Here is a 26,980-nt window from a genome sequence, read left to right on the forward strand (position 1 = left end):
ATATGGATATTTAAATACGGCCAGACCTGAAAAAGTGTCACACGAGTCAGAATTTGGGTCAAAATCGGACTGAAATCACACAGTGTATGCCCGCCTTAGTATCTGTGAAGTAAAGAGGTCACAGATTCTCTGATCAAGATGCACAACGTTCCAACGAGTTCAGTTTAATGTGGGGAGCCACTTCAGTCGGTTTACAGGAGTGATTAGCATGCTCATCATACATACACACTGTCAGGGATGTTGGTCACGCTTCCAACAGGGAACCCTTTTAACCTTGAAAAGATCACTTCTAAGTTCTTTGTGCATATCTTTTCAATAGCAAAAAAATAACTTTGAATGCTCAAAAACTTGTGAACGTTAACTTTATTATTTGGAACAAGTTTATCTGAATTTAAACCCATGCACTGAAAGAGTTCAGGGTTGAAACGAAGCGTGCTCACATTGGAAGCTTTGGACAGTTATTAGTGCTATGTCTCTTTTGAGCGCCTGCTGTGCTGAAACTCTTCCCACACAGAGGGCATGGGTACGGCTTCTCTCCTGTGTGCACTTGCGCATGTGTCTTCAAGTTTCCTGACTTGGAGAAACTCTTCCCACATTGTGAACACTTGTGAGGTTTCTCTCCTGACTTGTGAGGTTTCTCTCCTGACTTGTGAGGTTTCTCTCATGACTTGGGAGGTTTTTCTCCTGACTTGTGAGGTTTCTCTCCTGACTTGTGAAATTTCTCTCCTGACTTGGGAGGTTTTTCTCCTGACTTGTGAGGTTTCTCTCCTGACTTGTGAGGTTTCTCTACGACTAAATGTATTCTCCTGTGCTCTTTCAGACAGGTGGCACTAGTGAAGATATTCCCACACTCAGTGCACACGTGAGCGCTCACTCCTGAATGTAATTTCTGGTGCTCCTTCAAATAGTCCAGTTGTGGAAATCTTATTCCACAGAAGGAACACAAGAAAGGCCTCTCATCCGCATGGGTTTTCAGGTGCATCTGCAAGTTTTCTGCCAGACTAAACTCCTCGCCACACTGATCACAGTTATAGTGACTTTCTACAGCGTGAGAGAGCATGTGTTTCTTGAGGATCTGTGCCCATCTGAAAGTCTTTCCGCACTGACTGCATGTGTAAGGTTTCTCAGAAGAGTGGATTCTCAGGTGACTCTGAAGTTCTCCTTTACGTTTGACACTCTTTCCACACTCATGGCATGTGAAAGCTCTCTCTCCAGAGTGAACTAGTGCATGCTTCAAAAGGTTTGTTTTCTGTGAGAAACTCATTCCACATTGACTACAGCTATAAGGCCTTTCAAGTTCACCAGTGTTGTTATGTTTGTGTGTCTTAAGGCTTTTGTTGGATTTGAATGTCTTTCCACACTGCTCACATTTGAACGGCTTCTCTCCAGTGTGAACTCTCATGTGAGCCTTAAGGATTCCTCTTTCATTGAAGCTCTTCCCACATTGATGGCATTTGAATGGCTTCTCTCCAGTGTGAACTCTCATGTGAACCTTAAGGTTTCCTTTTTCATTGAAGCTCTTCCCACATTGATGGCATTTGAAAGGCATCTCTCCGGAGTGAATTCTCATGTGAGGGCGAACGTGTCCTTTATGTCTGAAACCCTTTCCACACAGAGGGCATGTGTACGGCTTCTCTCCTGTGTGCACTCGCACATGTGTCTTCAAGTTTCCTGCCTGGGAGAAACTCTTCCCAAATTGGGAACACTTGTGAGGTTTCTCTCCTGACTTGTGAGGTTTCTCTCCTGACTTGTGAGTTTTCTCTACGACTAAATGTATCCTCCTGTGCTCTTTCAGACAGGTGGCACTAGTGAAGATATTCCCACACTCAGTGCACACGTGAGCGCTCACTCCTGAATGTAATTTCTGGTGCTCCTTCAAATAGTTCAGTCGTGGAAATCTTATTCCACAGAAGGAACACAAGAAAGGCCTCTCATCCGCATGGGTTTTCAGGTGTGTCTGCAAGTTTTCTGCCAGACTAAACTGTTCACCACACTTATCACAGTTATGGTGACTTTCTCCAGCATGAGAGAGCATGTGTTTCTTGAAGATCTGTGCCCATCTGAAAGTCTTTCCGCACTGACTGCATGTGTAAGGTTTCTCAGAAGAGTGGATTCTCAGGTGACTCTGAAGTTCTCCTTTACGTTTGACACTCTTTCCACACTCATGGCATGTGAAAGCTCTCTCTCCAGAGTGAACTAGTGCATGCTTCGAAAGGCTTGTTTTCTGTGAGAAACTCTTTTCACATTGACTGCAGCTATAAGGCCTTTCAAGTTCACCAGTGTCGTTATGTTTGTGTGTCTTAAGGCTTTTGTTGGTTTTGAATGTCTTTCCACACTGCTCACATTTGAACGGCTTCTCTCCAGTGTGAACTCTCATGTGAGCCTTAAGGATTCCTCTTTCATTGAAGCTCTTCCCACATTGATGGCATTTGAATGGCTTCTCTCCAGTGTGAACTCTCATGTGAGCCTTAAGGTTTCCTCTTTCATTGAAGCTCTTCCCACATTGATGGCATTTGAAAGGCATCTCTCCGGAGTGAATTCTCATGTGAGTGCGAACTTGTTCTTTATATCTGAAACCCTTTCCACACAGAGGGCATGGGTACGGCTTCTCTCCTGTGTGCACTCGCGCATGTGTCTTCAAGTTTCCTGCCTGGGAGAAACTCTTCCCACATTGGGAACACTTGTGAGGTTTCTCTCCTGACTTGTGAGATTTCTCTCCTGACTTCTGAGGTTTTCCTACGACTAAATGTATTCTCCTGTGCTCTTTCAGACAGGTGGCACTAGTGAAGATATTCCCACACTCAGTGCACACGTGAGCGCTCACTCCTGAATGTAATTTCTGGTGCTCCTTCAAATAGTCCAGTCGTGGAAATCTCATTCCACAGAAGGAACACAAGAAAGGCCTCTCATCCGCATGGGTTTTCAGGTGCGTCTGCAAGTTTTCTGCCAGACTAAACTCCTCGCCACACTGATCACAGTTAAAGTGACTTTCTCCAGCGTGAGAGAGCATGTGTTTCTTGAAGATCTGTGCCCATCTGAAAGTCTTTCCGCACTGACTGCATGTGTAAGGTTTCTCAGAAGAGTGGATTCTCAGGTGACTCTGAAGTTCTCCTTTACGTTTGACACTCTTTCCACACTCATGGCATGTGAAAGCTCTCTCTCCAGAGTGAACTAGTGCATGCTTTGAAAGGTTTTTTTTCTGTGAGAAACTCATTCCACATTGACTGCAGCTATAAGGCCTTTCACGTTCACCAGTATCGTTCTGTTTGTGTGTCTTAAGGCTTTTGTTGGTTTTGAATGTCTTTCCACACTGCTCACATTTAAACGGCTTCTCTCCAGTGTGAACTCTCATGTGAGCCTTAAGATTTCCTCTTTCATTGAAGCCCTTCCCACATTGATGGCATTTGAAAGGCATCTCTCCGGAGTGAATTCTCATGTGAGGGCGAACGTGTCCTTTATATCTGAAACCCTTTCCACATTGAGGGCATGGGTACGGCTTCTCTCCAGTGTGAACTCTCATGTGAGCCTTAAGGTGTCCTTTTACTTTGAAACTCTTTCCACATTCTGGGCAGGTGAAAACATCTCCAGGCATTTCAATCTGTGAGCTATTAGAAGAATGCTCTCCTGTGACAAACTCCTGTTGCTCCACTTCATTCAGCTCTTGACTTTCTTCTTTAACTTCCACCTGTTTCTCCACTTCATTCAGCTCTTCACTTTCTTCTTTAACTTCCTCCTGTTTCTCAACTTCATTCAGCTCTTGACTTTCTTCTTTAACTTCCACCTGTTTCTCCACTTCATTCAGCTCTTGACTTTCTTCTTTAACTTCCACCTGTTTCTCCACTTCATTCAGCTCTTGGCTTTCTTTAACCTTCACCTGTTTCTCCACTTCATTCAGCTCTTGACTTTCTTCTTTAACTTCCACCTGTTTCTCCACTTCATTCAGCTCTTGACTTTCTTCTTTAACTTCCTCCTGTTTCTCCACTTCATTCAGCTCTTGACTTTCTTCTTTAACTTCCTCCTGTTTCTCCACTTCATTCAGCTCTTGACTTTCTTCAACTTCCACCTGTTTCTCCACTTCATTCAGCTCTTGAATTTCTTCTTTAACCTTCACCTGTTTCTCCACTTCATTCAGCTCTTGACTTTCTTCTTTAACTTCCACCTGTTTCTCCACTTCATTCAGCTTTTGACTTTCTTCTTTAACTTCCACCTGTTTCTCCACTTCATTCAGCTCTTGGCTTTCTTCTTTAACCTTCACCTGTTTATCCACTTCATTCAGCTCTTGACTTTCTTCTTTAACTTCCACCTGTTTCTCCACTTCATTCAGCTCTTGACTTTCTTCTTTAACTTTCACCAGGTCTAAAATGAAGATGTACACAAGTCAAATTAAGCTGAAAATTTAAATGAAAGTGAAAAGAATCAGGAATGGACACCAACCTCTTTGTTCCTCTGTATCTTCATCTTTGTATGCCTCACTCATGTTGTCACTCTCCTCTTTGACAACCTCCTGTATACTGTATACCCTCAGTATTTGTTTGAACTGGACTTATTTCTTCTGTAATGTGTTTTATGGCGCATCCGAGTGGTTTGTTCACTTGTAAAAAGGTGGGAAGGTTCCTGTATATTCCGATGAACTTCTATGGCTTCACCGCAGATGTGAATCATAATCGCTGCATAAATTTGAACTGTTGGAGTAAAGTTAGAAAGTCATTATTAGTAATAATCCAAGCAATACTGCCCATTTCCTACACACTCAATCTAAAAGTTTTCCTACTACAACCCTCTACAATACAAGTATATGGAAATAAAATAATGACAAATGTATTTGAAACAAAAAAGCTTGTTGAGTTGAAAAAAATATGCATTGCATTAACCATGGTTGGATTTTAATGCATTGTATTTTTAGAGCTTGCATATTTATTGTCTGAAATTCAACATGGTTGTATATTTAAGCTGTGAATAATTCAATTAAAAAAAAATCACACACATTTTCATTATTAAAAATTCAGTAATCCATATTCATCGTTCAGATTTCACTTCCAAAATGTTTTTTTTTTTTTTTTTATACACTGTTTATATTTTTAAATACTGTTTATACACCCTATTATATTTGACAGGCAATTTAATTTTATTTCTCTTTACAAATTCTCCCACAAATTCAGTGGTTCAAATTCATCAGAAAATTCAACATTTCACATCCGGGAACTGCAGGAATAGCAGTGTGTTGATTCATAATCTCCATCTGCTGTTAGTCGACCTCACCAGCAGGGGGTGCAAATGGCTGTTGACGAAGACTATAGAGCAATTAGAGTTCTCAGCGGGCCTGAAAATTACAACCCGACCCGACCTGGCCCGTGGCTTTTAAAGCCCGGATCCGATGTAACCCGACACATCAACATGAATTATCTGCCCGGCCCGCGGCCCGACGGCGCCCTTTTTTTTCTCATACACGTATTATCATGACCAGCAGACGGGACTTCAAATCAACCTTTAATGTTCACGCCTTTCCAGCACCAGCACCAGCACCACTCCAAACACTTTCCAGACCTCTGATTTTCCCACTCCTGTAGTAGCGACGGTGAATTCAAGTGGCAAGTTTACTTTTCACCAACTCCATCTTCTTCTCCAGGCTAAAGGCGTGCACGCAGCGGCGTAAGGTCTGCCCCCGCCCACCTCTCCATGATGCACGTTGCACGCAGCAGCCAGACTTTCTTTACGATGAACAGCAGCGATGATTAATAAATAATCAAGTTCCTTTCTTGAAAGAAATAATATCTGCGAGGATTTCCAGTCAGGATTTAGACCGTACCATAGTACCGAAACAGCTCTCGTTAGAGTCACAAATGATTTGCTCTTATCATCCGATCGTGGTTGTATCTCTCTATTAGTGTTACTCGATCTTGGTGCTGCATTTGACACCATCGACCACAACGTTCTTTTAAATAGATTAGAACATTATGTTGGCATTACGGGAAATGCACTAGCATGGTTTAAATCATACTTATCTGACCGTTATCAGTTTGTAGCAGTAAATGATGAGATGTCTCATCGATCACAAGTTCAGTATGGCGTACCACAAGGCTCAGTACTAGGACCGCTGCTGTTCACTCTGTACATGCTACCCTTAGGAGATATCATTAGGAAACATGGCATTAGCTTTCACTGTTATGCCGATGATACTCAGCTCTATATTTCTTCAAAACCTAACGAAACTTATCAATTCACAAAATTAACGGAATGCATAGCGGATATAAAAAATTGGATGACTTGTAATTTCCTACTTCTAAATTCTGAAAAAAACAGAGTTTCTAATTATTGGACAAAAAACTTCCTCACGTAATAATCTAGAATACTGTCTAACACTTGATGGCTGCTCTGTTAAGTCTTCGTCGTCGGTTAGGAACCTGGGTGTGCTCTTTGATACCAATCTTTCATTTGAAAGTCACGTGTCTAGTATCTGTAAAACTGCATTTTTCCATCTTAAAAATATATCTAGATTACGCCATTTGCTCTCATTGACAAATGCGGAACAATTAGTTCATGCGTTCATGACCTCAAGGCTAGATTATTGTAATGCTCTACTAGGTGGTTGCCCTGCACGCTTAATAAACAAACTACAGCTGGTCCAAAACGCAGCAGCTCGAGTTCTTACCAGAACCAGGAAGTATGACCATATTAGCCCAGTTCTGTCAAAACTGCATTGGCTCCCTATTAAACATCGCATAAATTTTAAAATATTGCTGATTACTTACAAAGCACTGAATGGTTTAGCTCCGCAGTACTCCGCAGCTCTGCTTACCATTGTCCGGGAAGCAGACACACTCTGTCAGTTCAAAGCCAGATTAAAGACACATCTCTTTGACCTAGCTTTCACATAATACATTATAGACTTCTATAATTTAATGTTATGCTGCATAGATTAGGTCAGCCGGAACCGGGAACACTTCCCAAAAATCCTGATGTACTCGTTACATCATGAGAAGAATGGCATCTACGCTAATTTTAGTGTCTGTGTTTATCCCAAGGTTTTTCCTGCAGCCTGCCGGATCCAGGCCGTATCCAGATCTGACGAAGGACCTTCACCTGGACCGATGACAACGCAGTGCTGAAGTGCCAACTAGTCTCTCCCTATGGAGGATCCCACTACCACTCTACAGATAAGGCGTTGTCGGGAAAATTCGTCTCGCGGTCTACCCCAAAGCAACAAATAAAATAAAATTCCTTATCAAAATTTATAAGGAAAGACAAGTATTTTGTTTAGGCTTGGCTTGTAGGGAATTCCAAACCTGCGTATATTCAAACGCACATACCTATAGAACCCATTCTAAATGCTCATGTGAACGCCATCAGCGTTTCTCACAGGTCCGCGTTTAAAGTCTGTGTAGAGAGAATGGTGTCGTCTTAGCGGCCCCTAATTTAATAACAAATGATCATTGCGACGGAACCAAATCAATTAAAACTAACTTTAGATGGAAATAACTTAACTCTGCTGTAAAGCCGAAACAATCTCTGTTACCTTAAATTATACGCTTATCTCTGTAAAGCTGCTTTGAGACAATCTACATTGTTAAAAGCGCTATATAAATGAAGATGACTTGACTTGACTTAAATGTTTTTTTTTGTTTGGCCACTGTGACCAAAAGATCTTTTTAAACATTATTTTCTCAAAAATACAAACATGTACATACATGTTGCTCACATATTATGGTAGCCCTGTTTGTGCTAAATAGAGTGTAATTACACCTTTGCCATTAATATGTTTATAAGCAACTGAAAAAAGCACAAATGTCAGAGCATGTCAGAACATCTCAAGGACCCCAAAAACACCTTAGACCCCAGAGGGTTAAAAGCGCGATAAGTCGTGAAAGAGAACTGAATTCTGCTTACAGGATGCCATGCTGCACGCGCGCTCCGAGTCTTCGGTTGCGCGCCTAAACGGCCAAATAAACACAGAAATATATCAAAATGCCAAGTCGAGTATTCACGTAAACACAGTAGATGTAAGTACTGTGTGCATTCTCTCTCTCTCTCTCTCTCTCTCTCTCTCTCTCTCTCTCTCTCTCTCTCTCTCACACACACGATGAGGATTTATGCTCATCAGTAACTCAACCTCACTGTGAAAGCCCTGCACAATTAATTCCATGGACAACTAAAGCTTAGGCTACTGTTGGAAATTTAATTGGAAAAAAAAGTATGTCTTTAATAATAATATTAGATTATTTTTTTACTGTGGCTCTTTTGGAAAAATCATGCATTAACCAAAAATAAAAAAATAGCTCTTTGGACAAGAAAGGTTCCCAACCCCTGGCCTACATGATGTTAAGAGGATGCTGTAAAGAAGCGGGTCTGTGCCCCTCAGAAGTTCCTGACAAAATATCAGGAGCAGTGGCCCTGCCTCCACCCCTCTAAACTGCCCAATCATGCCTTTTGCACTTCGTGTAATTATAATTTTGACATTAGCCATCAAGGAGTTACAGGTAATAATATAGCTATCATATGAATAGTTGGTTCCCTTTTAATTAAACAATTGAATACAATTAATTTATGGTTATTAGTTTATATAAGCATACATAACATACAATTAAATATTGATCATGAACAAAAAAAATTAAGTGTACTGAAAAGAAGTATAGCGTAGTAGTGCAGAGCAAGTGATATTTTTAGAATCCGGTGAAATCATAGTTTTGCCTAATCACTTTTACAGTCTAACCTAAAATTATGAAGAGAAGCTTTAGTGTGTGTGTGTGTATACGTATGCGTTTTGCAGACTGTCGACGGCACGTGGAGGGGAAAAACATTTAAAAATTGTGTCTGCTACAGACTCAGTGCCTATAATTAACTCATTCTTCGTACAACGAAGAGGGCATCCAGGCAGCTTAGTGTGGACATCGAAGACTTCCTCATTACCATCTATTACTATCTAGACAAAAGCAGCAAGAGAAAGTCAAGCCTACGTGATATTCAAATCATGTGTGACACAGAGGTGAGAAAGATCCTTAAGCTGGCCTCCACAAGATGGCTGTCTCTGGGGCAGTGTGTGAACCGTTTACTGCAACGGTGGGATGCTCTTACTGTTTTGTTTGGTAATGAGGTGGATGCAGGAAAGAAAAAGAGGACAAAGTCCTCAGGTTCCTCCAATCTGCCAAAGCTTCCACCTGGTACTACCCAGAAGCCAAATGCCACACCCTCCACCAGCATGCCAGCTACAGTGCAGCTCAAGCTATCCTCTATGCTACCAAAGCTGTCTGCACCTCCATCTGGTCCTACCCAGAAGCCTAAAGCTCCTGGCAATCTTGCTGCCGAGTTTGACTTGACCAATTTCCTCTTCAAGCAAAACGAAATTGGAAAAAGAGCTGCAAAAGAAAAAGAAAAAACAAAGGCGGAAAGAACAGAGAAAGAAGAGAAAAAGGATCTGACAAAACCTGAAAAGGTTCTTCAGTTCCTTACCATCCCTATGTTCAAAGGTGTATTCACTCTTTCTGAAGAGGGTCATACCAGTTTTTGACATCAGCAACCAAATTCTTCAAAAAGATGAGCCATGCTTACATATTCTGCTTCCAACTTTGGAGCTGCAACTGCAAAAGATATTGCTTTCATTCTGTAAGACTGAGCATATCATCACTATGTTGAAGGAAATTGGTAGAGGTATCAGGCCAACCATCACAAGTAAAAAGCAGCTGCCTGACGAGGAACTCTCAATTGGGCATGAGACCCAAGTCTTTATCCAAAGCCAGGGTAACTTAGAGCTGAAGCCATTCTATAGGGATGTGAGGAAGTTCTTTTCATCTGCAGCTGACTACATGCCTTCCAAATTTCCGTTTGGGGATGAGCTGCGTGGCCGACATAGAGAGGTGAAATTCTGTTCTGTTAACTTCTTCTTCAGCCACTTTCCTTCCATTTTGCCGGGCAGTGTAACAGTGGATCAGGTAGAGGATGAGTTCAGGATGTATCAAACCACCAGCTTTGATTCCAGCATCCTTAGGAAACATATTGATGAGGCCTGGAGAGACATCGGCCTGTTGAAGAGGGGAGGCCGGGAGGTCTTCGCCAAGCTCTCAGCAGTCATACTTGGAATACTAGAAATATTCCATAGCAATGCTGACTGTGAGAGGGTTTTCAGTCTTGTTACCAAGAACAAGACCCAAAAAAGAGCCAGCCTGAGCACTGATATGATCAGTGCTTTGGTTATGAAAAAGGTGAGCATGGCTGCTAAGGGCACTGTCTGCCACATGGAGGACTTCAGTGACAAGCTTCTCAGGAAGGCCAAGTCAGCTACCTATGGGGCAAAACAGTCTAGAGCAGCTGCCACTGCCACAAGTGATACATCTCAACAGTAAAATGTTTATTAATAAAGGACATGGCACAGCTTTAGTGATTTTATCTTTCTTTCAATAGTTTGCCAGTTGTCAATGTTCAAAAGGACATATTTTCTTTTGTGATTTTGAGTTATTTATATGACGTTGAAGGTCTATGAAGGTCTCTGATAAGGGTCATAAACCTTTTGGGATTTTCATTTCCCTTTTGTCAGATGTCCATGTTGAAGTGAATGTTCTATGATGTGGATATATATCTTTTTATTAAAAATGTTCTTGCTTTCTTCATAGTGGATTTATATGTTGAATAACTGAATATGGTGGTGGGTGGGGAAATGACAATGGCCCAGGACCAGGTGAAGTGATTGGTAAGCATGTGAACTAAACGATACACTATAGTATACTAATGCCCAACCAGCCAAATTGACATCAAAGACAGTGGTGATAGCATATTTTTCCGCGTGTAGAACTTCGACAATAAATCAGTAAGTTGCTACTCAAAAAAGTTTTTCAAGGTTGGCAGGTCTGGGTCTGTGAAAGCGCTATATAAATGCTGTTCATTTACCATTTACCATAAATAAATAAGTAGGCCTATAAGTAAAATCATCAGTTGATGGACATGCACTTGTTAATGCTGATGCTGAGGAATTACAGTTGCAGCATCTCATAATGTTCCTCAAACTGAGTAGTACGGGTGGTCGATATGGAAAAAATAAGGAAAAATCATGATTCACGATTTTATCACGATTCTTTTTCATGTTGATTTTTTAGACTATTTTGAAAATTACTGAGCCACAATACAAGCAAACTAATATCCCCATTTAAAACAATATAGCCATACAAGGTAACAAAACATAAAAGGGAAAAAAATGACAAAGTAGCATATTTTAATCAAGTGTATATTTAATGGAAGTGCAATTGTGCAAAGTAAGAACATTCAACAGGACTTGCATTACAATCAAAGACTTCTCATCACAAAATGAACATTGTTTTAAAAAAAATCAAACATTGGCAACAGCTGTAAACCCTGAGCAAAACCCTTGTCAGCATGTTTTTCTCTTTTTATTTTTTTGAGGTAGCATCTAGCATGAAAAATATAGATAAACAGATGCATCAAAAACAATAAAAAAAATTTAAGCTTATTTTAAAAAGGTTAAATAAAAATGTTTAAATAAAATTTAACTAGTTATAAATGTAAGTACATTCAGAGACTAGGGTTGGGCGATGTCCCCTAAATTGGCAGTTGACGATGTTTACAGTAAAACATCGCGATGGACGATGATATCGTCGGGGGGGGGGGGTTGCTGACGATCACGAAGAGACAGGGATAGTGCACATTGTAGCTACTTACATCTACTGTGTTTACGCCACGGGAATACTCGGCTTGGCATTTTGAAATATTTCTATGTTTATTTGGCCGTTCAGGCGCGCAACCGAAGACAAAGACTAGGCTACTTGACCATGTTGCGCTCGGAGCGCGCGCGCACCATCCTGTCAGTAGAATTCAGTTCTCTTTCGCGACTTATCGTGCTTTTAATATTTCTTTTCAATAGCACATCCTGCTCTTTTCTTTCTCATTCATGTTTTGTTATGAACTTTACATAATCGTCAACTGAAATCTGTGCGGATTATCAACAATACGATACATTTATGACATAAAGGTCTCTGCGGCAAAAGTGAAAGTACCAGCGGCCAACGGGTGAAATGTTTCTCTTTGCACAGCAAAGCACCCGTTTCAATAAAAGGATATATTAAAGTTTATAAAGCCTACTTTTACATTTTCATTGCTGTTTTAAAATGAATTTCGCCATCACCTTAAACAAGCTGTTCTGCTTGAATCCCAGTGCAGGATCTGTAACTGTTAGGTTACCACAGAAACGTAAGCGTTTGGTTGATTGCTGTGGTGACTCGTGACACTCGCGAACAGCACTGAACACACACGTCTTCATTTTTTTTATCGTTTGTTGGTAAAGGGTGAGAGACCTTGCGAGCCACACGAGCCATAGGTTCCCAACCACTGGTGTACACACGAAAACGAACTGCCGTGAGACTGGGCTGGTCTGACAGGGTGGGGGGCGTGGCATCACGATGGTGGCTCTCCATCGTAATGTCGGTCAGCCATCACGATGGACGATGATATCGTCCATCGGCACAACCCTATCAGAGACTATAGCATTTGCTTCAAAAGGTAAAACACAACACAATAAATAGCTTAATAAAGAAAAGTCAAATACAAAATGTAAACTACCTTTTTATAATCTCTTAAATATTTTTTTTAAAAGTGCAATGTGATTCAGAACCAAACAATCAACCAAAGGTGCAAACATGAATCCTGACTCTTTTAAACTAAGCAGCTTTAGAACAAACCTTTCACATTTGTGTAAAGTATATATCCTAAGAACGTAAAGTATGACTGATCCCAATCACAAATTTTTAGAGAGGAAAACCAGTTGATTGACTTTATCTGGCTTGAGAGTTGCCCTCTGGCATGTGACAATATTGCCACCAGTGCTAAAAGCTCTTTCTGAGGGAGCACTTGTGACTGAAATGCACAAGTACTTTCTGGCAAGTTGGCTAACTCTTGAAAAGTTTGCCTCATGGACTTTCCACCATTCCAAGGGATTCACCTCACTTTCTGCATTTGGTGTGGACACGTATCCCTTCAATTCCCCTTCTATTGCCTCTTTTAGAGAAAAGGAAGTTGATCCTGAAATTGCAGATGCACAACAAACACCACCTGAGGTTTTCAAACAGCTGGCAATTGATTTCTTTACTTTCTTGTGTGGGGTTTGTTCTGCGTCAGGGCTCTGTGATGTGGAGGCGGATGTAGGCTGTTGAACCGATGCTGCTGGATACTGTACGGTCAGCAAAGACTCCAGCTCAGATACAGCTCTGGCTTGTATTCCCGCTATCTTGTCGCTGTCAATTAGGGCTGCAAAATTAATCGAATTTCTAATCGCGATTACGATTATGGATGCCATGATTAAGTAATCGATCAAAGCTGCGATTACAAAAAATAAATAAAAATAATCCACTCTGCGTGCATTTAGAGCATGTTATGAGAGGCGAATCACAACTACTTCAGAAAACCCAGCACAATAGGAACTACCATGCAGTGACGTATTTGTACGCTGAAATAAAAAGTCTTTCACCTCAGAAAAACGGACGTTCCTGTCCTTTCAGCCGTTATACTGTGCTCGTTAGCGCCTATGGCTAGCGCATACTCTTCAAATGCACGTGCAAATGCGGCGGCGCGCTGTGTATAAGCGTGCTGTGTTTAAGTGCAAAGGAAACTACGAGCATGCAACGTTGTAAATTAGTAAGTCACGAAATAAAAGTAAAATGCCAATAAATCACGTTACTGGTACGTCGTGTGTTAGCTGAGAAGGATTTGCATGCTGGGATAATTTTCATTCTATTCACCAGGAACAGTTTCCACGTTTCATTAACAGTTGTTAATATTGTGTATTCTACTATTCACCATGGTAACTGTCGTTTCAATATTAACCCCAAAATGCCACTTTATTTTCACTTTGTGTTATTTTTTTATATTTTTAAATGACTGTGGTGGCTCATACCAACATTGTATTAACAAAAGCTAGTTTGCGACTGCTATTTAATAGCTTTAGCATAGGCCTAATGTTTATTTCTTAGTAGTCTTTACTATTAGTCATATTCTTACAATTTATGTGCATGTTAAGTAAAGGGGACAGTGTGTGTGTTCACAATTTTTAAGTAATATAAGTATAATAATATGCCTATATTATATATATATATATATATATATATATATATATATATATATATATATATATATATATATATATATTCATTCAATGTAAATTGTGATAATCATAAATAATAATCGCAATTACAATTTCAATGGAATAATCGGCAATTATGATTTTTGTCATAATCGTGCAGCCCTACTGTCAATGTATTGGGTTTTGAAGCTGGTATCAAGAAGCGAAGCCATATCCAACAGGTCATCAGTGGTGGGATCTGAGAAACATCCAGAGGGACCTTGGCCTACCAGAGCACAACTTAATCCAGACAGTCCCAACAAGGTGGAATTCAACACTCCACATGCTGCAAAGGGCATTTGAACAAAAGCGTGCTCTTAATGTCTACTCTGGGGAACACGGCGGTTTTACATGTCCAACTGCCTACCAGTGGGACATTGTGTCCAATTTGATTGAAACACTCATCCCAATTGAGGAAGTGACACCAGAAGTGAGCTACAATAACTCATCTGCATCCAGCATCATTCCCTGTGTGACAGTGCTCAAGATGCTACTTGAAGATAAAGGGCCATCAACACAGGGCATCAGAACGCTCAGGGAGGTAATGAGGGAGAGCCTAATCAAGCGATTCGCCAAACTTGAAGACTCAAAAAATGTGGTTCTAGCATGTCTTTTGGATCCACGTTTCAAGAGTCATGCATTCTCCTCTGCCTCTACACTAAACAAGGCCAAAGAATGGCTTAAAGAAGATGTAGAGGGTGCTCTTCAAGAGAGACAGAGAGAATGTGTTTTAACTAATCATCTAACTTCGACTGTTGCCTCTAGGTTAGATTCACTTCAGTTTGCATATAAGAGTAACAGAGGTACAGATGATGCTGTACTGACACTGCTTAATACAGTTACAAAACATCTCATGCATCCCAAAGCATATGTCAGGGTTTTATTCGTGGATTTTAGCTCGGCTTTTAATTCAATGAAGACACATATTCTCTTAACGAGACTGGTTGATCTTGATGTTAATACAGGTTTAGTCTGCTGGATTAGAAATTTTCTTACTTGCCGTACACAAAGGGTTTGTGTTCGAGGGACTGTGTCTGATATGCTAACTTTAAGTACAGGTTGTCCACAAGGCTGTGTCCTTTCCCCGGTGCTCTTTTCTCTTTTTACTAACGAGTTTACGATTAAAGAAGAACATTTCAGATTATTCAAATATGCTGATGATATGGCCTTAGTGGGCCTATTGGACAAAACTAATTCTTTACATGATGTTGCCTATTTGGCTCACATTAAGGCCTTGGAGAATTGGTGTCACCTTAGCCAAGTAGAAATTAACGTGGCAAAGACAAAAGAATTGATTATTTGCCCAAAAGTAGATATGTCAATCCAGCCAATTTCACTTGTGGGTCAACAAGTTGAAATTGTGGAGAAGTTTAAATATTTAGGCTCAATTCTTGATTCACACATGAATTTTGTTGATAATTCAGACTATCTTTTTAAAAAGTGTTCGCAACGGTTATTTCTTCTTAGACAACTTAGTGGCCTTGGAGTTAGTCAGCATATTTTAGAACTTGTGTACAAATCCATAGTAGAGAGTGTATTAACTTTTCATCTCACAGCCTGGTATGATCATTTAAACTGCAGATCTAAGAACAAACTTGCCAGAATTGTGACAACGGCAAGCAGAATAGTTGGCAGTCAACAGAGGCCATTAGTTCAACTATATGCTGAAAGGGTGAAGAAGAAGGCAAGGACTATTCTTGCAGATAGTTCTCATCCTCTATTCAGTCAATTTGAGCCCATGAAATCAGGTAGACGCTATAGAACCCCTCTAGCAAATAAAAATGTGTTTAAGAGGTCTTTTATTCCAAATGCTGTTAAAATTCTCAACTCTGCAAGTAACTGATAATCCAAATGATTATAGTATGAAACTTGATTATTTATTTATTTCCTATGAAATGCGATCGTTCTGTTTTATGTTTCTGTTTTTATTGTTGTCTGTATATTTATTTGAATGGCTGGTGAGCCAAAGACAATTTTCCACCTCGGTGGACAATAAAGGTATTACAAACAGAGAGAGCCAATCAAGAGCAGCAGGCTGATGGAGAGGAGCCCCCAGCAGAAGACCAAACCTCTAAAGGCAAAGGAGAGAAGAGACACCTTGCCACAGCCAAATAGACTTTCAGTTCTCTTCTTGGTCCCCATACTGGTGATCTGTCAGACAAGGACAGTATTGAAGAAGAGTTACATCAGTACCTCAAAGAGCCAGTGATTGACCGGCGTAAGGGGGATCCACTCCAGTGGTGGAGACAGAATGAAGGGCGTTTCAAGCTACTTGTCAAAAAAGCAAGGAAATGTCTTTGCTCTCCACCCTCATCAGTCCCTAGTGAGCGTGTATTCAGTGAAGTGTCTGCAATTTATGACAAAAGAAGAAGCAGGCTCACTGGAGAGCATGCGGAGCAGCTCTGCTTCCTGCACCACAACCTGGTGCTGCTGGATTGGGACTACTAATTGTTACCCATTTTAATTTACTTTATAAAACTTCAGAGAGATTACATTTATTTTCCATTATTTGTTCATTTGTTGCTATTTAAATTTGCTTTAAGTTTTACTTTGTTTACAGAATGCTGCTGATGGATGCTCCCAGCACTTTTTATGTTTGTTGTTATTATTAATATTAATGTTGTTATTATGAACAATTCTCAGAATTAAAGATGTGTTAAAATAATTTAAAGAGAGTATTTGTCAGAGGCCTTTTTATTCTTAATTTTGACATTAATTTTCATTTTTACACTACACACATATCGGTTATCGGCATCCTTGATCTGTAATAATCGGAATCGGCATCGGCCCTGAAAAATGCATATCGGTCGGTCCCTAGGCTATATGAAACGCTTCAAAACAGAGCGCACAAAGCGCGTATGCGCACGCGGGCGCAGAATGATGTGCTCAAAGCAACATGGAGTCACAGTGTTCAGCGCTGCACAAGTGCGCATTTAAAAGTTCACGGCACATCTGTCCAACAGTTTATTGATCATTTGTTTCTTCACAGTTTTAAATTCCAGTTATTGTGCGTTTGATGCCGATTCATAGTCCTTGTGATGTGTGTGATCTAACACTGTTAGTAACAGGCACACGGTAGCGAGTCGTTTAAAAACAGCAACAAACTCCAACAAAATAAAGTCATTGTATGCAAATCCCCAGCCTTTTCTCTACAGATCAAGCATTATAATGTGGATATCATATTGGAGAGAGTTTTACCGTGCATCCTGCTGTAACCGGAGGAGGCGCGCGCGCTGTTTGAATACTGAATGGAGAATGATTGACAGCCGCAGAGGAGGGAAAACGAGTTTCCGTATACTTTATTGATGTAAATAGACTTCTGTCCCTCACATTAAGCTATGAAATAGGCTTCAGATGAATTTGTCACCCAAACTGACGTGAAAAACCGCCCGGTGTGGCCCTGTTGCGCGGGGACGGCGATTGTGGTTCCGTCCCGGGTTACCATGGTGACGGCTGTGAGATTTTTTTTTTTTACAGATCTGCATGATTCACGTAGGTCACATTTTCAGGTCGGAAAATCCAGAATTCCGGATAAATCCAGAAAAATCACATCCCTGCTTTTGGTTTTGAATATTTTCATTTAAAAGTAGACATTGCAAGCTTTCTAGGCTTGGGCGATATGCTCCATTTTCATATCGTCTTATCGTCAGCCTGTGAGATCGGCGATACACGATATTATCGTGAGGGGGCGGGGCTTACTTATTTGATTAATAACTTGCTTATTTACTCATCAATTTGCATGTTTTATTACTTTGTTTTAAATATGAGATTTTTTTTTCTATTTTGCTAGCAAAGGTGGAGTGTTTATTAATAGGCTAAATCAGGTTATTTCCCGGTATAGTGAGGTAAAAAAAGATCCTAATCATTCTTGTATCTGACTCGGAGTATTTCAACAAGTCAGCGGGAAATTTACGGACACACACTATCCTCTCATGCCGATACAGATCTGCAGCATTTTGCCTGTACTTCTGCACGAGATGAGAACACGTTTTAATTTATTGGGTCAAGAAAGAGTCGGAGTCTGCGATATATGTCCTCCTACCAGTGCTCTCTCTGTCTGGATGCACTTATGCGCACCGCACTTCAATAAGCCCAACTAACGCGGGTTTTAAATGCCGGGAGAAATCAGAGGCAAAAATCTAAAAGTCGATCGGTTATACTTAAACCTATGACTTGACTCTGATAAAGGAAAATGGGTTAAAAATGAAACTTCCTCCATCCCAGTAAAACCAATGCAATTTATTTTTGTTCTATAATATTTTTTCTTTTTAATTTTATATTTTGACAGAATTTTATTGAATTTATTAATATTTATGCAATATTTTTACCATTGAAAATAATTTTAAAAATTATATATATATATATATATATATATATATATATATATATATATATTATTTTTTTTTTTTAAATGCAGTATCTCAGTTTAATATAGAGTCTAGGCCTTTAAAAATAATGTTTTAAGCAGATTAGCACCATCTGGTGAGAGTATGAAGAGAAAGCGTAGAACCATGGTGTAACCACTAGATGGCATGTACAGCTCTCTATGGAGAGGCATGTGAATTCCCCAGCTGTTTATCGACACATTTACTTTTTTTTTTTTACAGAATTTGTAACAAAAAATGTAATTCATTTAATTATAACACTTTATGTAAAATAATATTTAAAAATTATTATTTATAAATGTTTTGGATTTTTAGATTTTTTGTCAATTTCCCATTCATTTTCTATGGGGTCATTTTTGACCGAAGACCACAAGTGTGACTATTTTTTTTACGGCGACTTGGCATGCTCGGCTCATGACCTAATTTTTTTTGTGTGTGTTCACATGCCTAATGTCATAAAAGTCACCAAGTGTTGTAACATTCCGATGAAGCTGTGATTTTTAGAAATTCAAAACAGAAAATGTCCGTCCGAAAATTGACCGTCTGAGGGTGAATTGGTTGATAAAACATTGATCAAAATTAAGATACAATTTATACAAAATAGGTCCGTCCTATATATGCACCGAAACGTTTTACAACGAATATTTAAAGAGCATCAAGCTATTAAAATCTATATTATGTATACAGACAGATAATATAACAGTATATTTGTCAGTCATTTTTATTAGGTTAAACAGTGATTGGATAACGTTTTTAATTTAACGTTTTTACTTTTAGTTTAATGTTTTCAATTTAAGGCCCATCCAAAACTGGAATCCTGGCGCATGTTAGTGTGTTTTAGTGTGTGTGGCCAGAAGTGTGTAAATACTGTCCTCAATCCAGTGTGGACTTGGGGAGAAGACAGTTCAGCAAGGATGTGATCATTATTTTGTGTTTTGTAAGCTTAAAGTCAGAAGAGCTTGCCTTCAGATAGATATGGTCATTTTATTTGCTCTTACTGGAAACTGATTGCACTTGAGAAAAGCGATTCTGTTTAATTCAGTTCATATCTTTTCAGTTATTTTTCTCGAATGAGACTGCATTCTGCCGGCAGCACTAACCGCAGCAGTGAGAAGATAACCATACTGGTTCCGTATGACAGTTCCGACTACACACACACACACACGCACGCACGAGCTCACACACACACACACACACACACACACACACACACACACACACACACACACACACACACACACACACACACACACAGGCGCGCGCACGAGCGTACACACACACATACACTCACACCTGCAGCATTATCACTGTGTGAAACACTGAAAAACATAACTGATATTTACCTGAGCTGCAGTAAACCTGTCCTCATCTTCAGTTAAAGAGCTTCTTCTTCAGGGTGAGTCACTGGCGGACTGACTGTGAACTGACCCGTGTGTGTGCAGCGCCCCCTGCTGGACTGGATGATGAGGAGCTGACCTGTGTGTGTGTGTGTGTGTGTGTGTGTGTGTGTGTGTGTGTGTGTGTAGCGCCCCCTGCTAGATGATCCGTGGTTGTTTTTTTTATTTTATTTTATTTACAAAAAACAGCAGCATACAAAACTGTCGCAGGGGAAAGAGAATGCATGCTTATACAGACGTCAATACACAAAAAGTATTAACCAAGCAGAACACAACAACAAAAAACATGTCTGTTCTGAATGTCTCATGCAGGTACCAAAAATAAAGGTGGGAGAAGAGCCAGATGAGGCCTAGATCCTTTACACCCCCACTCCAGTGCTGATGACCTCTAACCTTGTCTGAAAAGACTGGTGTGGGAAAAGCAGCACGCACTTGAACACAGCACAGGCCCACAAAAAAAAACAAAAAAGAGGGGGAGCTACTTCAAAATACACAAGTCAAAAGCAAAAAGGCTAAAGAGAATAAAATGAACATTTGGAGCGGCACAAACACAAGAGGAGATCAATCAAAACAGCAGTTTCCTACTGATGAATCTACAGCAGTGGGTCTCAAAGTGTGGTACGCAGAGGAATCACTGAATTTTTCCACGTAAGATCAAACCGGTGTGATCTTTTACTGTCTATTATTGTGTGCTCAGTCTTGGCTGGTCCCTTATGGAGGGATTATTGGGTCAGATTTAAAACTAAAAGTCTAAAACTAAAAGTCTAAAACTAAAAGTCTTAAACGAAAACTAAAAGTCTAAATTTGAAACTAAAAGTCTAAGTCAAAAATGAATTTGGTATTTAGGATTGGGAATTTGGGGATTGAGGAGTGTATGCAAATAAGGAGGCGTGGCCCAAATACTGGAGGCTGGGTTTGAAATGGCTGGTGCGCAGAGGCACCTTATGGACAGCAGAGGGAGCTCATAATAAGAGGGAGCAATAATCCCTCCATAGTCCCTGGAGCGTATGATAGAACGGCCAGTGCATCACGTGATCAACTGCTAAATTCAAATGTGCTTTCGCAGTTGGCTGGCGCTGACGGCGCTGATCCACTTGTCCGACACGACTGTCGCGTGGTGTCGCGACGCCTCCCCACATTTGTACGTTGATGGGCGTTCCTCAGTTTGCCGCTATGGGCGTGGTTTTGACCAAGCGGGAAATGTTGCTTATTTAAAGCATTTGTTCGAGGAAGTGATGTGTTTTGTGGATTTCAGTCATGAATCGAAGTAAGAGAATGATCATTGTAGCTGCTCTGCTCTACCTCCGGAGGAAGAAGCCACGTCGTCGGCACTGGGTTCACCATATCCGGAGTGAAGTTGTCCGGCGCGAGTGTGGGGAGTACCACCGCCTTGTGTTGGAGCTCCGGCTTGACGACGATATGTTCAGGGAACATTTCAGGCTGTCCAAGGAGCTGTTCGACGACCTGCTGGCGCGAGTGGGACCCCGGATTGCCAAGACGAACACCTTTTTTCGTCAAGCAATTGGTCCTGCTCAGCGCCTGGCTATTTGTCTACGGTAGGCTACTTCAGATAATACAGTTATTAATTGAGTAGTGGACGTTCACTCATGATCTTAAAGGTCAATTCTGGTGAAAAACGCATCCCAGGGAACGATCGACTCGGTAACCGTGTGTTAATTACCCCTAGGTTCATTTTTTTACCGGAATGGTCCTTTAAAGCAACATTGTTTAATTAAAGCTGCCGTCGGCAACATTTTTTTGATCATATTCAGTGAAATTGACACTATAATCCGACAGAACAACATAAATAAGGTGGTTTTAGAAAAAAACCCGAGCTTCTAACTCCACCTGGGGCGTGTTATTTGTTTTGCAAAAATCCACCGCTCCCGTCTCATCGGGTCCAATCAGCGCAGAGGGGTGTGAGATCTGACTGTCAATCACATGTCGTGCACACACCACAGTCACAGATCCCCTCGCGGCTCGCGCACGTTGCAATATCACATGCACAGGACACGCCTGAAGAAGTTCGCCTGAGATTTTACGAAGCGTGATGGCGGAGAGAAAATCTACAAACAAGCTTCCAATTCCTCTGTTATTGCTATCTATGGATAGATTAGCCAGGGCAGCCCACCTCCGAGTCCATGGTGTTGATCGATGCTGAAGAGACGCGCACGTTCACAGAAAATCAGGTAGCCTACACATGCACTGACGAACACGACGTCTATGGGCGGGTGCTCGTTGGTAGTGGGGGAGGGGCATGAGAGTTGTAAACATTCAAAATTTTGGCTAAGTCAACCAATCTGCCAGACTTGCCGACTGCAGCTTTAATTACTAGATACTCAACATCAATAGGGTATTTCAATGAGAAACACCACATTTCATTTTTCAAATTTTCGTAATAGGTTAATGTGTGATATCTAAAAGTGATTACATATACTGGTTAATGTGTACTGCCTGAATATACTACATTTATTAGTTCATTTATTAGTTCATTAACATTTATATAATTTTGTCATTTATTTGTAATAAACACTTTAAAATTTATAGATTTTTTTTCATTTATTTGTAATAAACACTTTAAAATGATTAATTAAAAAGTGTTATTAATGAATTAGTTTTTTTTTAAATATGCATGCAGATTACGTAACAATGCGTCCCACCGTTAATTTCTATTATATTTAATATATGTTAATGTCTTCACAGATACCTCTCAACAGGGGATTCGTTCAGGACAATATCTAGCAGCTACAGGGTGGGCCACTGCACTGTGGGAAGAGTGGTGAAAGAGGTGTCAGCTGCCATCTGGGATGCCCTGCTGCCGGAGTACCTGCCTGCACCATGCATGGAGGACTGGCGTGCCATTGCAGAAGGGTTCAGCCATCGCTGGAACTTCCCCAACTGTCTTGGTTCGGTGGATGGGAAGCACGTGGTCATCCAGGCCCCAGACAACTCCGGCTCCCTGTACTATAATTACAAGGGTACATATTCCATCGTGCTGTTGGCAGTGGTCGATGCCGACTACCTCTTCAGGGTAGTTGACGTTGGTGGATATGGCAGGACGAGTGACGGCGGATCCCTCTACAACTCTGCCTTTGGTGAGGGCCTCCGAGATGGTACCCTGGACCTCCCTGAATCTGCGGTCATCCCTGGGTCTGAGCATCGTGGTGACATGCCATTTGTGTTTGTAGGGGATGAGGCATTTCCCCTCCGCCGGAACCTCATGCGCCCGTTCCCTGGCCCCCATGTCCCTGGAGAGCAGAGGGTGTACAACTACTGTCTCAGTCGTGCCAGGCTTGTAGTTGAGTGTGCTTTTGGCATTCTGTCTTCACAGTGGAGAATGTACAGAAGAGTGATGGCTGTCAGCCCCACTACTGCTGAGACGTGTGTCAGAGCCACTTGCGTTCTCCACAACTACCTGCGTGTCATGACCCTGAGGAGAAGGCACAGTGGAGGTAGTTATCGTGGGCCTGGTGATGGTAGTTGTCTCCGGGGAGTATCCAGGATGTCTGCCAACAACGCTACACGGGAGGCCTTGAGAGTGAGAGGCAACTTCGCCTCTTATTTCAGCGAAGAGGGCGCTGTTCCTTGGCAGGTCCAGCCATAAAATGGCACAGCAGCTGCATAACACCTTTAAAGGCATATTTCCAAAGTAGCACAAGCATTATACATACATTGCTCTTTAAAAGCAAAGGTCCATATTCCAGAAGTATAACACATGGAAATGTAAAGTAGATATATGTGATACACCTGACTTCCCCCTTCACACAGCATTTTCACCCCACTGTTATGAAAAACAATGAGCCCTTTTAGCCTGATTAACCCCACTAAATAAACTTCACAGGGATGTTACACTACAAGACCCTTTGTGACAACTTACCTGTTCTAACTCAACCTTGTCATTAAACTCTTCATTCTGTGTATAATACATATATCGTCGGTTATCTTTTTTTTCATAAAAAAACTATTATTATTAAAATTATTATTTCAGTTAACCATTAGTTATTAATGGTTATTTATTAGTAGATAAATAACCATTTATCTACTAATAAATGGTAGATTTAGTTACTAAATCTAGGTAACTAAAGATGTAGTTTAGTTAATAACTAAACATCAGAATCAGATTTTAGTTATTTATTAACTAAATAAAATAAAGTTAATTGTAATTTTATGGTTTAGTTATTAGTTGTACCTCTGAAGTTTTTATTTTTTTACGTGGGTATCTACAGGATTCATCCAAACAACATTCAATTTTACTTGTACAGTTGCAATAAATCTATCTACAGTAACTATCTATATTGGCTTAGCAAATGTGTACACCAAGTATAAACACTACAGAATAATGAACACTGATGAGAATGAAAGTCATGAACACCATTTAAAAAACTTAATTATTTATTGAACAAAATATTAACTTATTGAACATGTGAACTTATTGAACAAAATAAACTTAAAACAATAAATATAAACTCATTGAACAAAATATAAACATTTTCAACAAAATAAACTTAAAATAATAAATATAAATATGAACACTGAACAAAATATTAACTTAATAAATATAAATATTAACTTTTTGAACAAAATAAACTACAAATATTAAATATAAAAAATGTATAAACACAAACATGAACATAAGAACATTTTAAAATAAAATTACTCCCTTCCGTCCATATCCACCTCATAAACCAAGGAATAAATTTTAAATCTAACCGCGGCCCTCTTGGGTAGGTTCATTCGCCGGATGGCGGGCAAGAGGCTCATAAAAAAAACTTCATCCTCATCCGCTGCAGACAGAGCTACTTGAGGAAGAGGAGGTGGTGTCGGCTCCATATTATGAGCCTCCTTGAGTGTACTTAAGAGCTCCCGCTCAAACACAGACATGGTTGGCCCTCTTTTCTTCCTCATCTGTGGCCTGAACTGAGAGGTGGAAGGGCCTGCCTCCTCCAGGTCTCCCCCCACCTCTGTGAGAGGTTGAGTGGGTGCAGCCGGGGGGGTAGGTGCTGGTGGGGGGGTAGGTGCTGATGGGGGTAGCGGGGTGGGTGAAGCTGGAGGGGAGTTGACCAAAGGGATGGGTGCAGCTGGGGGGGCAGTGGCAGGGGTAGCTTGGTGGAACAGATTGGAGGTGGTCGGCCTACACTCCATGAATGGGGCCAGGAACCCCATCACAGCCATATACTTCCATGGCCGAGCAGATGAGGCCCCAGCCCCACTCCTGCTCCTCTCCCTCTCCTACCCCTTTTCCACCAACAAGAACCGGGTGCTGGTTCAGAGCCAGAGCCAGAGCTGGTTCAGAGTTGGTTCGACTGACGAGCTTACTAGAACCGGTTTGCCTTTCCACCGGCTAGAGAGCCACAACAGAGCCAGATCTTACGTCACTGTATACGTCTCATGTTGCCCAGCAACCGCTAGTGCGGTAGCGCCAAACACAAACACGCCAGGCTTGTTCGAGATGCATCGGCTTCTCGCAGATCGATCGCCGCGTGACATCAAAGCACTGCGATAGCGATCTAAAAGCACAAGGAGTCGTGTGCTCTTCAAACACCCTGCAACTCCGATCGGTCCCTGCCGCTCCGATGCATCTCGAACAAGCCATCAACAATAACGGACGTTGCAATACTATGGATGCTCATGGATTTGCAAAAATACATCGGAATCCAACGCGTTCGTGCAGCTCGCCGTAACTTACATAGACGGATATTATAATCGAGCTGCTATTAGCTCGACTAGCTGCTATTTAAAAATGGCGGTCACAAGTTTCTATTCGTCTTGTTGGTCACGGTAACCCCGCCCCCAGCCCCTGACGCAAGCGGTTCTTTCTTGGCTCCGTTTTAGACCCTGCAATGATTTGGTGCTACTTAAGAACCCGTTTTACTGGTTCGGAGCTGGTGCTTTGGCGGTGGAAAAACAAAGAACCGATTTGAAACTAGGCTCTGGCTCCGAACCAGCACCAGCTCTGCCTTGGTGGAAAAGGGGTATCCTTCCTCTTTTCCCTGGTGAACTGGTCCCTCAAGCTCTTCCACCTTGACCGACACACATCCTCTAATAATAATAAAAATATATGTAAGAGAAAAGTACAGGCAATGAATCTGTCTGTGCATCTAATCTTGCTTTAAGCTAATAATTAAGTTTTTTAAATGGTGTTCATGACTATCATTCTCATCAGTGTTCATTATTCTGTAGTGTTTAAACTTTAAGCTGCAAATTGATATGCCCATTTCAAATGGTTAGATCTGTCATGAGGTATTTATTTATGTAAAAGTCCATCAAAATCTCTCTACCTACCATCCTAATGTTACCTGCTATCATAAATACTACTAGCATATGAACCCGTTTCTGCAGATGTACATATGCTGTCTGCTATGAATCAATTAACATTTTATTTAACACAATACAAACTCATAAAACCCACCAGGGACTCCAACGACCTCTGCCACCAGTGGCGGCTGGTGAAAAATATGTTAGGTGGGGCTGTGTCATATTCGGTTATTTTAAATAGCTTGGCCTTGGTAACCATGGGACACCAGGTCTTATAGCGTTGTGGCTTCCAGGTTGTGGAATGCTTTTGCTCTAGACGTCTGTCAGAGCATTCACCCTTCTCTCCTTCAAAAACCTTTTTTTTGTCTGAATATTACTCTTTAGCTCAGAATCTTTAAATTTTACCTTATTATGAATGTTTATGTTACTTGCTTGAATCTTTAACCTAACTTTGTAACTGACCTCTGTATATTTATATCTGCCCTTGGTATGTCTATCTTTGATGTTGAGGTTTATTTAGCTCAATTCCTTAACCTAGGCCTATATTGTAAAGCGACCTTGTTGGAAAGGCTATATAAATAAAAAAAATCCTATTATAATTAATAACCACCCAGGATACTAGTGCTCTGTGAAAAGTAATTATTTAATGCCAATATTAAAAGGTTGAGGCATTTTTGCACAAAAACAAACATATTGCACAAACTTTCTATTTTCATTTTTAAATTTAACTCAACAAAATACTTAGTGATTAATTAGCTGATTAAATACAACTATTACCTGCAACAATTTTGAGTGATTTTAAACAAATGTTCCACAAAATGTACAGTAAA

The 26,980-nt window shown here is 40.7% G+C and overlaps 2 protein-coding genes across 2 annotated transcripts; one reads left to right on the forward strand and one right to left on the reverse strand.

Annotated features, from left to right (window-relative positions):
- Positions 1-345: 345 nt before the first annotated feature.
- LOC308695527 (uncharacterized protein) lies at positions 346-19,936 on the reverse strand. Its single transcript, XM_081373702.1, has 3 exons — positions 19,842-19,936; positions 4,435-4,682; positions 346-4,356 (listed from the first exon to the last, which is right to left on the reverse strand). Exons 2-3 carry the CDS (start codon positions 4,475-4,477, stop codon positions 662-664), a joined length of 3,738 nt encoding a protein of 1,245 aa, XP_081229828.1. The 5' UTR covers positions 4,478-4,682; positions 19,842-19,936; the 3' UTR covers positions 346-661.
- A 1,234-nt stretch (positions 19,937-21,170) lies between these two features.
- On the forward strand, positions 21,171-23,499 carry LOC308695667 (uncharacterized protein; the record flags this gene model as incomplete). The annotated part of the gene is made up of 2 exons (XM_081373846.1): positions 21,171-21,451; positions 22,599-23,499. The coding sequence occupies 2 exons, from the start codon at positions 21,171-21,173 to the stop codon at positions 23,497-23,499; spliced, it is 1,182 nt and encodes a 393-aa protein (XP_081229972.1).
- Between the last annotated feature and the right edge of the window lie 3,481 nt (positions 23,500-26,980).

The sequence above is a fragment of the Scardinius erythrophthalmus genome (genome assembly GCF_964197995.2).
Source record: "Scardinius erythrophthalmus genome assembly, chromosome: 9".
NCBI lineage: Eukaryota > Metazoa > Chordata > Actinopteri > Cypriniformes > Leuciscidae > Scardinius > Scardinius erythrophthalmus.